The sequence below is a fragment of the Tupaia chinensis genome, unplaced genomic scaffold (assembly GCF_000334495.1).
Source record: "Tupaia chinensis unplaced genomic scaffold, TupChi_1.0 Scaffold000093_1, whole genome shotgun sequence".
In the NCBI taxonomy this organism is placed as follows: Eukaryota; Metazoa; Chordata; class Mammalia; order Scandentia; family Tupaiidae; genus Tupaia; species Tupaia belangeri.
The window spans coordinates 10,443,070-10,454,436 of NW_006159555.1; the positions used below are offsets into that span (position 1 = coordinate 10,443,070).

At 44.3% G+C, this 11,367-nt stretch overlaps 2 protein-coding genes across 7 annotated transcripts in view; one reads left to right on the forward strand and one right to left on the reverse strand.

Moving 5' to 3' along the window:
- The window catches only part of UBE2R2 (ubiquitin conjugating enzyme E2 R2), a 151,093-nt gene extending 143,845 nt beyond the window's left edge, over positions 1–7,248 (forward strand). For both annotated transcript variants that reach the window (XM_006143108.3, XM_027769810.1), the window contains one exon: positions 3,783–7,248. In XM_006143108.3, coding sequence (XP_006143170.1) covers positions 3,783–4,002 — 220 coding nt within the window. In that variant the 3' untranslated portion in view covers positions 4,003–7,248. The remainder of the gene's footprint in view (positions 1–3,782) is intronic.
- Positions 7,249–8,578: 1,330 nt separating this feature from the next.
- UBAP2 (ubiquitin associated protein 2) overlaps positions 8,579–11,367 on the reverse strand; it is a 118,037-nt gene continuing 115,248 nt past the window's right edge. For all 5 annotated transcript variants that reach the window (XM_006143113.2, XM_006143110.2, XM_006143109.2 and 2 more), the window contains 7 exons: positions 11,113–11,191; positions 10,696–10,901; positions 10,295–10,394; positions 10,106–10,213; positions 9,887–9,954; positions 9,616–9,804; positions 8,579–9,537 (listed from right to left, as the gene is read on the reverse strand). In XM_006143113.2, coding sequence (XP_006143175.1) covers positions 9,442–9,537; positions 9,616–9,804; positions 9,887–9,954; positions 10,106–10,213; positions 10,295–10,394; positions 10,696–10,901; positions 11,113–11,191 — 846 coding nt within the window. In that variant the 3' untranslated portion in view covers positions 8,579–9,441. The remainder of the gene's footprint in view (positions 9,538–9,615; positions 9,805–9,886; positions 9,955–10,105; positions 10,214–10,294; positions 10,395–10,695; positions 10,902–11,112; positions 11,192–11,367) is intronic.

Genomic DNA, 11,367 nt, shown 5'->3' on the forward strand with positions numbered 1-11,367 from the left:
ACATATATATAATATATATATTATAAGCTAAAAAAGTAGGAATATATAATACAGCGGAGTCCCTAGAATTCCTAGGAAAGATAATACCTCATAACCAAGAATTTCTCAGGTGAAAAAGGAAAGGAGAATCTTCTTAGAAACATATTTGCTTAAACATGTTTATTTAACATGGCATGTCAAGGGAAGTATGAATACTTTCACAGTGCTTAAATATAAATTCTTATAAGCTAAAAAAGTAGGAATATATAATACAGCGGAGTCCCTAGAATTCCTAGGAAAGATAATACCTCATAACCAAGAATTTCTCAGGTGAAAAAGGAAAGGAGAATCTTCTTAGAAACATATTTGCTTAAACATGTTTATTTAACATGGCATGTCAAGGGAAGTATGAATACTTTCACAGTGCTTAAATATAAATTCTGATTTTGGAAGTAATGGGAAATTAAGCAAGAGAGGCACCAAGTTTTTTTTAAGAAGTTTTTGCTATAGGGTGCATGTGCTCGCCAGAATAGACAGAGGATAGAAATCGAGAAATCACCCCCCAGGGGGGATGGCCAAGCCACAGTCCCTTCTTCTCCATTCTGCTCTCACAAAAAACACACACACACACACACACACACACACACACACACACGCCCGGGGTGAGTTTAAGCCACCGAGTCCGGGACTCAAACCACGGTCGGCTACATGGGAGTTCAGCGACATAGCCATTACGCTAACTACTGGTCTCAAGAGGCACCAAGTTTTAAAAGACTTTTAATTTTAGAAATGATAGGGTATCACTTAAAGAAATTAAAGAGGATCTTCCTTGAGTTCAGAACAGTTGACCAGGGTAACAGCATGGACTAAACCGAGGCAATGCAAAGAGAATGAGAAGACAGATTAGAAGATGCTTAACAGGCCAGCCAGTGGTATGGTGTTTAAGGCAGCTGGAATTCACATGGCTAATTGTGCAGTTCCAGTCCCAGACTTGGCAACTTGAAAACACACCAGGGACATGTACATGAATTCCCCAAATTCCAAAAGGAGAAATGGAGGAATTGCTGCCTGACCATCCCTCATGGGGGCCGGGGGTACTTTCTTTCTCTTTCTTTCTCTCTCTCTCTCTTTCTATGTGTCTGTGTCTCTCCAGTAAGCACATGTGTCCTCTAGCAAATTAAAACAATTTAAGCTGTAAAGCTATAGAACTTTGGAGTGAGATTTCTGATTTTAAGAATTGATACTTGGGGACCAGCAGGTGGAGTTGTGGCTAAGGTGCTGGACACTCCCACATGGTTGACCACAGTTCGAGTCCAGGACCTGGGGGCTTATTTTTTCACTTTCTCTCTCTCTCTCTCTTTCTCCGTCTCTTTATCTCTCTGCTCAAATTAAAATGAATGACTAATTCTTTTTTAAAAAACCGATACTCTTTTTTTTTTTTTTTGGAGAGGTTTTTACTATAGGGTGTGTGCGCTCGCCAGAAAGACAAAGAGAGAGAAAAAGCGAGAAATCATACCCCAGAGGTGATGGTCACGCCGCAGTCCTTTCTCCTCCATTCTCTTCTCGGGATCTTGGGCACGCACACACACATGCCTGGCGTGAGTTTTAAGCCACTGGGCCCGGGCCTCGAACCGCAGTTAGCTATGTGGGAGTCCAGTGACATAGCCATTACGGTGGTCCCAAGAACTGATACTCTTTTAATGAGAGAAGAAAAATGAGAAAAATTAGCCATAGAGCTATTAGAAAATGACAGATGCCAATGACAAATGCTGTCTTGCTGAGTTCAAGTTCCTATGGAACACTGGGATGGAAACATTCAAAAGCTATCTGTTTATATGTGTCTAGAGCTCAGGAGAAAGGCATGAGCTATAACCTGATATTTGAAAGCTGGAAACATAAAGATGGTAATGGTTAAAAACTGTAGAAATGGGGGCCAGCAGGTGGCACAGTGGTTAAGGCACTGGCCTCCCACATGGCCAACCATGGTTTGAGGCCTGGACTTGGCCACTTGCTTTCATACTTTTTCTGTCTGTCTGTGTCTGGTAGAGCATGCTCTGTAGCAAATTAAATAATAATAGTTATTAATTCTTTAATTAAAAAATAACCATAAAAAATAGATCAGCCCTGTAGCACAACAGTTAAGCTCTATGCATTGGGAACCATATCTTGCATGGGTGACTGAAGTTCAAATCCCAGCCCCAGCCGCTTGCAAAACACCTTAAAATTTTGGGCTGGTATGCATGTGTGCCCAGCCCAAAATTTCAACAGGATCGAGAAGTGGAAGAAGGGGATTGTGACATGACCACACCACACTGGATAGGTGCTTTCTTTATGACCCTCTTTCTTTCTGGTGGGCACATGCACCCTCTGGCAATAAAAAGAAAAAATACATGGACGAAGAAGTGACACAGAAGTTAAGGAGGCGGGATCCCACAGGATGGACATTGCAGTTCAGACCTAGCAGCTTGAAAATCATGCCTGGTGCGTGTGTGTGTGTGTGTGTGTGTGTGTGTGTGTGTGTGTCCAAAATCTTAAGAGGAGTATGGAGGAGAAGCAATTACAGCATGCCTATCACCCCAGGTACTGATTTCTCACTTTACCCCCCCCCCCGTTTCTTAGTATTGTTTTTACTAAAAATAAAAGTTACAATATTTCATGTTCATTTTCTCCAATGTTGGTAACTCAGAAGTAATTTTTTTTCCCGCAGTTTATTAAAGAGCAAGTGTGCTCACCAGAGATAGAGAGTAAGAAAGCACCTCCCAGAGGGGATGGCCATGCCACAATCCCTTCTTCTCCATTGTGTTAGGATTTTAGGCACAGACACACGTGCGTGGTGTGTTATTCAGGCTGCTGCTTCTAGGACTTGAACTGCACAGTCAGCCATGTAGGATCCAGCCCCCTTCACCACCACATGACTATTGTTAAAGGAAATTACTCTTCATTCATGCATATAGTCAGTATTTGTTGGATATTTGTTATGTGTCATTTTTGTTCTAGACAGTGGGGGAAATCGAATTAACTAAGAAAAAGTCTCTGCTCTAGTGAAACTAACATTCATTGGGTTGTCAGGAAAGTTATGACACATTTTTTTTTATAGAAAAACATGAATATACATCATGACTTTTTCGATGACCTGATAGTAGGGGAAGACAAAAGAATGAACAAATTATAAAGATGATAAAAAGAAAGAATAGTGATCGTAGAATAATGTGACTAGATGGCTACTTAAAGATAGGTCTCCTCTAGGGTGGTATCTAAGCCTAGATATGAATGACAAGGAGGTCGGTACTGGCAATCAGGGGAAAGAGCAACTGGTCCAGACAGAAAAATCAGGTATGTGTTTTTAAGGTCCTAAAAAAAGTCCATTGTGGCCTGAATGTGTAGAACTAGAGAAAGTAACTGGCTGCGAGGACAGAAGAGAATCTTATTTCACTTTGAAATCTAGCAGAAAGTATTTGGATTTCACTGTTAGAAATTAGAGGGTTATTAAATTAAGAACCGTTATTGGGGCTGCATAATAAATGTGGGGGTGAGAAGACTAGGCAAAAAAAAACCCCAAAACTGATTTCTGGCTAACCAACATTTGAAATCCAAGGCTTTAAAATAAACTCCATGCAAGTAAATGTTTATCTCTTCCCTAGAAAGCCTTTGGTGTAGTACCAGGTACCTGTCAGATTCTTTCAAGCATTTACTGATGTTTGGAAAGCAGGGTCAAAGGGATCTTGATTCTTTAAGGCCAATTATATATCTGTCTTCTAAACAGAGATTTACTGGAAACTATTTTTGTGATTTTCTTCCTTTAGGAAACAGGTTTCAGCCACTAAGGCCGAAGCAGAAAAGGATGGAGTCAAGGTCCCCACAACCCTGGCGGAATACTGCATCAAAACTAAAGTGCCTTCCAATGACAACAGCTCAGATTTGCTTTATGACGACTTGTACGACGACGACATTGATGATGAAGATGAGGAGGAAGAAGATGCCGACTGTTATGATGATGATGATTCTGGGAATGAAGAGTCGTGACGTGCTCCTTCAGTGCCCCTGTACTGCCCTGCCGTCTCAGGCCAAAGGGAGGGGAGCAAGTGGGGACCTAGCAGTGGCCCCTCAGCAAAAACCTATTCACGGGGTGGGGAAAACACACACAGCTCCTGCTGACTCCCCTTATGGATCTCAGTTTGCTCCTTTTTATGGACCTTTAATGGAGAGAAAGTAACCCTCCACAGAATGTCTGAATTCTTGCATTCTTTACCCTTCCATCACTGTATTGATTCTTTTAAAAAAAAAAAACAAAAACAAAACCAACAACAGCAACCACCCAAACTCCCGCCTCACATCGTCTCTGCAGAATGTTCACAGCAGAACACGTTTGGTCTGTTTTTAGATTCTTGAAGAATTAAATAGTCTTTCAAGATGTTCAATGTGTTTAAAGCTGGGAACCCGTTGGGAGTTCACAAGTGCTGCATATACTGGGTAGCAAAAGAAAATGGAGGAAAAAAAAAAAAAACCACAAAACAAACTAAAAAAAAAAAAAAAAAAAGATTTGCCAAGGTTTAGCTGCTCATTTACGTTAGTGTGTGCGCATTTGTTCAGCCCCATGGTGGTGAATTTTGTTTCTTTTCCTTCCTAAGGCTGGGATACAGTGGGCATCAGGGACTTTGTGCTAAGCCTGATGAAATGTGCTCCCTCAGCCTCCATGAAATCATCCTAGCACGGAGGCCTCAGCTCTTCTGAGGAGAGAAGTCAGATTTTGGTTTTTTTTGTTTTTTGTTTTTTTTTTGAAATCGATTGGGATCTAAAGCCTGAAATAAACATTCATACTTTACATAGAACTGAGCACTTGGTTGCTATTTATTTTAAAAGGCAGGGTTGTCATTTTTCCCCCAGGGAGTGGGAGGAGTGGGGAGGAGTGGGGATTTAGTGCGTGTGAATTTTTAGTTATGGGAACAAAGAGTTAAAAATTACTTTGCCAATTTTGGTTGCTGCTGGGGGAAAAAAGTCAAAACTACTGGTGACCACTGTTGGAAGAGGAAACATCTGTTTTATATACTTAACATGGCCTTCCCCTCAAAGACGTATTCTCATCATGAGGCTTTTTTTTTTTTTTTTTTAAGTAGCCACTTTTACATACTCAGTATTAATCCTAGGTGCATGTGTTAAGGTTTTGGTTTTCATTTGGTTTTTATTGAGCTGAGCTGCTTATATTGATAGTGATAAATGTGGATGTGTGTGAGACATGAGTGACCGGTTCCTGTTTTCTTCACTGGATATGATCTAGTCTTTTTTTCCTCCTTTCAATGTACTTTGGCCATGGAGTATATATATATATTTCTATAAATTGTGCATGGAGTTCCCTCCCCCTGGGCTTGTCTCTTCTGGCAAGGCCAGAGGAGCTGACTGCACGCAGTTTCAGGCCAGGCAAGGCTAGATCTTCCTGTGTGCAACTGCTGCCACTTTTGATTTCCCATGTCTCAATCATGTATTGCTTCAATCAATAGTAAGATCCAGCAGCCTTCACCATCCAGGAACTTCAGAACTTGGAAGGTAATTTTTGTGTGTTACAGGGGTGCACCAGTTCATAGGAGGGCAGTGAGGAAAACCGCTATAATGTAAAATCAGATTTCAGAAGGAAAATAACAGCAGGAACTGACTATACAGTCCTACTTCAAAATCCCTGTGCCCTAGTGTCGACTGCTTTTTCTTCTGATCATAGCTCAGAAAGAACCAAATGGCAGATTAGGGACAGGGTTAGGTAGGATGGATCCTACAATGGTCAGAGTTGGTGATACTTACTTCCTTAGCTCCTCCTTCCTTTCTGATCTCAGGGTTTTCATTCGCTCTTCAAACTTTCCCAAACATTTGCTATTTCCCAGTAGCCCTCGCTGGCTTCTAATGTTTGGTCTGGTACTAAATAGGAATGTTTATATGCTAAGGTTTTTATGGGACACTGTTGAGCCCAGTCCCAGGATCTCTATGTAATTTCCATGAGGGCCAGGGCTGCTACTTGGACCCTTGGATCTAGTTCAGGGAACAGAGCAGCTCTGTGTGGTAATACATTCTTAGTTGTCTGACAACAAACTCTACTAGGGTGTTGGAACTAGCTTTTATTCCCCACACTTAAGTAATGCTTCCAGATAACCTGCAAATCTTCTGGAGCCAAAGCCTCTCATAATGCTATCCGATTTACCTCCCCCACCACACCCAGCACATGAAGTTTACAGCCAGTAGCTTGGTCTTACTCTCTTGGAGTCCTAAGTCTTTCATTCCCCTTACTGCCGAAGCATCTCACTCCCAGGGCAAGCCAGGCAACTTGGCATTGTGGGAGGTGCTGGCTGCTCAGCTCTGTCCCATTAGGCCCTGTTGGCCTCTGTTGCATGTTGACTCAGGGAGCCAGAGAGCGAAGTGGAGGCCATAACTCTCAGCTCTTTGGAGTGTTATTTAGTATTGAGAGCGGGGTTTGCCTCTGAAAAGAGTACAATCAGTTCCATAAAACTGGGGTGTGTTGACTTATATTCTGATAGTTTAGGCTGACTTATTTAAAACCCAGATGCTGATTCCAGAGCCCTGGAATAAGAAAAGTACTTGAGTATTGGGTGGGGAGGGGAAGGGTGGAGTGAAGGTCTTAGGTTCAAGCCAAGACCTGTGAATATAGTTGTGCTGATTATCTGGTGGTGTTAACATGAACTCAAAATCCTGCATTTTTAGATTAATTTTGATTCTAATTGAGGCCTCACTGGATGTGCCTCAGTTTTGTGTGTTTGGAGGCTGGGTGGAGAAAGTATAATATCACGTTGTTTCTCTAAGTCGTCTCCCCTGTTTCTTATCATTCCAGAGTTTTTTTCTATTAGCCAAACTTTTCATAGTCCCTTCTTTCTCCTTTCCTGACAATTACATTATTTACTTCTTACTTGCTGGTTTCCTTATGTTTGGGGCGTAGTTAAGTGATAGGAAGTGGGGGTTGGGGGGGAAATGTGTGTTTCTCCACTGAAAATTAACTCTCCACCCATCCCATCTTGCTAAACAAGGTTTACATTTACAACTAAAAAAGTTCAGATGCAATTTTCAACTATTCTGAAACCAGCAGGGTACACCTGACTTTAATAGTTTTCTTAGCTGAAACAGATGTTCTCCTTCAGTTTAACTTATGAGAAAAGTTTTATCTGATGCATTTTGTGTTGATTTCCCCTTTAGTGGTTTATTTTGTCTTTTTCTGCCCATCTGTCTACTAATAAAATGTGAAATAAAATATACCTGTATTGCTACTTCCCCATGGAATGACCCTCTTTTTTTTTTCCAAAGAAAATTAAAAGGTGGCCTCAATATTTTCATTGTTACCTTACAGATTTTGCCCAGGATGCAGCTGAAAACTTAAAATGAAACAACTCGAAAGGGCTGACCTGCCTTTTATGACATCCTGTCCAATTCATCTAGTTGGAGAATAACCATCCCCAAACTGACAAGCTTTCATAGAAGGTTCTTGGGAACCAGCAGTTAGTGTAATGGCTATGTCGCTGGACTCCCATGTAGTTGACCACGGTTCGCATCCCGGACCTGGTGACTTAAAACTCACGCTGAGCGCATGTGCATGCGTGCCCAAGATCCCGAGAGGAGAATGGAGAAGGGATTGCAGCGTGACCATTCCCCCTGGGGGGTGATTTCTTGCTTTCTGTCTCTATGTCTCTCTCTGGCGAGCGCACGTGCCCTATAGCAAAAACCTCAAAAAAAAAAAAAAAAGGTTCTTAAATAATATTGTGAAACAGCTAGCTAATATGAGGTAGGCCAAAGGATAGAGGGGTGTTATGCTGCTCTCCTTAGGCAAATGTTTTGTTTTCAAGGTCATCTTGTATTCCTAATTTGTAGTCATAGAAATTGGGCAAGAGATGACATTTTTTGATAAGTCTGTTTAGTTTTAGTTGCAGATAACTTTTTTTTCTCTAGCCAGGATCAAAAAGTATGGGTTAAAAGCAGTTCATAATCCAGCTGATGAAAAAGACTGACCCTAGGCTGGTTCTGGCATAATGACCAATTTGTTGAGACTATTAATGCTGCCTACCAATTTGGAGTACAGTGGTGTGACAGTTCCTGTCCCTTGACTGCTGGTCTACACACCAAGGTGAATGAATACTTTGTTGGTACTTTCTGGGACACATATTTAGCCAAAGACCCACATGCCTACCACATCCTATCCTCTCATAGGTGTGATGTTTTTTGTTGGTGAGAAGTAAAGGACAGATATATTATCTGTTCTCAGGCCCAAAACCCTGCTCAGTTCTTAACTTTGCTCTAGATTTTTAAGTCAGTTAATTTTAAGGGAACAATTACCTCACCCTGATATTTCTGTTGACAGCCGTGAGAAAATAAGGGCAAGGCACACCAAGTTAAATTTGATAATCAGGCCTGTCAGGAGATTCAGTTGAGGAGATTGAACTGTCTTTTCAGTCATTCTATGTGGGCCAGGAGAAGGGTCCAACAAAGAAGGGAAGACCAGGTTCAAACCCTTAAAGCCTGCTACAACCAATATATGAGTGAGGGCTACTTCACCCTGCAATGTCAAGGTGCCTCTGCCTTGAGCTACCTCTCAGTCACATCACATAGACACATGCATGCTCTCAGAATTTTATTAGGTGGAGTTCTGGCAAGAGAAAACCCCTGAAACAGCTGCCTACCTCGTTTAGGACAACTGGAATAGAGGAGCCTTGGCTTGGAGATGTGCTCTCACTGAGGTGAAAACCTACATTTGATTTTTTAAGGGGGGCTTACTGGCAGAACATTTCTGAATTAGGGCTCAGTTTTCAAATTGTCAGCCAGAGGAAGGAAAATCTCTGGGAGCAAGACCAGAAGCCCCCAAATGTCTATATAAAGACAAATCAGGTATCCAGTTTTATGTTGGGCAGGGGAATCTCTGCTATTCCCAGACCAAGATTTGGTGGAAGGGGACTATGACAAGTGACAAAAGGTTGTTTCTCAAAAAAAAAAAAAAAAAAAAAAAAAAAAAAAAAAAAATTACACAAGGAAGAAAACTCAAATATGGTATGGTTTACAAGGGAGTATGGTAAAAGTCGTGATTCTTCATTGGTACCTGGCCCCAGTACCCAGACTGCCTTGAACTAGCTTTCCCACCCAGAGACAGCCCCTAGGAGCCCACAAGGCAGGGGGGCTATATGGAGTAGGCTTGAAGGCAGAAGGGGACAGGGGAGGGGGCTTATTTTGCTACTATAAGAAGGGGCTTAACATGGGGAGAGCAGACCTGGCTAACAGCTGCACCCCCACTCCCCAAGACTTCCGTCACATTTACAAATACATACATAAATACATTACATACAACAGCGAGACTAGAAGGCAGGCTCCCCACAGAGGCTCAGCTAACCCAGTTACATGTCTCAGAAACTAGGAAAGAGCACTGGGCTACCAGAAATGTGCTCCATGTGTTTGTTCTCTTGCCTTGGCCCACCATCCCTCCAGGGTTTAGTTTGTCCAGTATGGAGAGTTGCTGTAGGTAGGTTTGGAGGCTTGAGACTTGGGCTGCAGGGAGCTGGGCTGGCTGCGCTGACCCGAGCCACTCTGAGGAGAAGAGAAGGCTGTCAAGGCTGGAGCAGGGAACCTCAGACCCAGCCAGACCCCCTCCATCACTGCACTCACCTGAGCTTCCTGTGGGAGGTGGTGCAGCAGCTGTGAGTGGGGCTGCTGGTGGGCTGGCAAGATGTGCAGGAACGGTGGGGGCGCATAGCCAGGGGCTGCTCCAGGGGCTAGGGGGCCAGTGGAGCCCAAGGCCGAGGGTAGGCTGAAAGGTGGAGGGGTCCCTGCATGAAATCCCTGCTTTTCAAAAGTCTGTAGGGCAAAGAAAACCATATTGAGGGTCAAGTTAGGCTATATATCCCACCCACCTCCTGGCCACCTTTTCCTCCCTCACCTGAGTCTTGTTATAGACAGAACCAGTCATATCAGGTAGGCCAGTGGTACTTGATGACACTGATACGCCTAGGAGGAAAAGCAGGTGCCCACAGCAGTTGGTCCCAGCTCCAGATTCCCCCACCTCCAGGGGAATTCTGGGGTAGCCCTGCCTGAGAGGGGAGAGGCAGGAGACCACTCCTCTAGGCCTCAGTCCTGGAAAGGAAGGGTTGAACACTACCTTTGCCAGGCCCAGAACCTGAAGACTTGTTTGCTGCCTGTGATGATCCGCCATAGCCACCCTTGGAGTAGTCTCCTGCCGCCGTCCCCTGGGTCAGGTCATCATAACCTAGATGGCAGAGCATGAAAGGCATGTGTGAACCAGGCAATCCTGTCCTACCATGGGCATCTGTTAGGGTTGCCATCTCACCTGTGCCATAACTGTGCTGGCCATAACCACCGGCCTGCTGGAAAGGGGTGGTGGGAGTGCTGAGGTTCACCCCATGCTGCTTGGCTGAGGCTGGAGGGACCTGGGGAGACAAGTAGGTAAGTTCCTAATGTAGGAATAGGGAAGGTGTAACGGGTTGGGGCAGGTTAGGTAGGCCCTGACTAGCGTAGGCAGAAGGCAGCATGCCCACAACCACAGGGGACCTGCATTTTTCACTAGTGTGACCCACGCTGGATCTAAAAACTTGGAGGAAGTAACTTCAGGCCAAGACTGACTCATTCCTAATGGTTGGATGAGCCCCTCAAAAGCTGGAGGTCAGATCGCAAGTTTCAACCTTGTAGCAAACCATGGCCAGAGAAAATCATGCCCCCATGAATACTCACAAACATGGTGGGCCCATACTGGAAGGCACTGGGCATGCCTGTGTAGTAGGGGAGGCCGGTGTAACTGTAGCCAGGTGGCAGCGCAGGATTCAGAAAGGGCTGCTGGGCTGTGTGGTGGGTCTGTGATTGGCTTTGCTGTGGCTGAGCAAGTGTGGTGGAGGGTGCAGGGGATGCAGAGTCACCTCGGCCAAACTTCGTGACATCACCTAGGAGAAGAGGAGCACTAACTCCGGTCGCAGCCCCTTATCCAACCAGGGAGAGAGCCAGATTGGTCCCTGCAAACAGGAATAGGCCTGGCTGCCAGTTCAAATAGGGATATCCCATAGTCCTCACTAAGCCCTTCCGCTTTCCAGATCCTGGCATAGCTGCAGGCCAGTCCCACAGCCTTCCCTCTCCTGGTCCACTGAACCCACTCACCTGAATATGGATTGTTAGGTAGATTCCCGTCTCGGCTGGCAAGGGCTGTGGGAGCAGCAAAGGGAATTCCATAGTAATCCTGGAAGAGAGTGGAAAGGTTCGGTCAGCAAGTAACATAGGCCCATGAATTCGAAGTGATGCCACACTCCAGACATAGGCCATGCAGCTCAAAGGCAGCCTTCACAGATAACTCAAGTAAGCGGTGCCCGGGGTGGGGGGGGAGGGGCAGTGTTTGATGTGGCATTACTGCTTAAC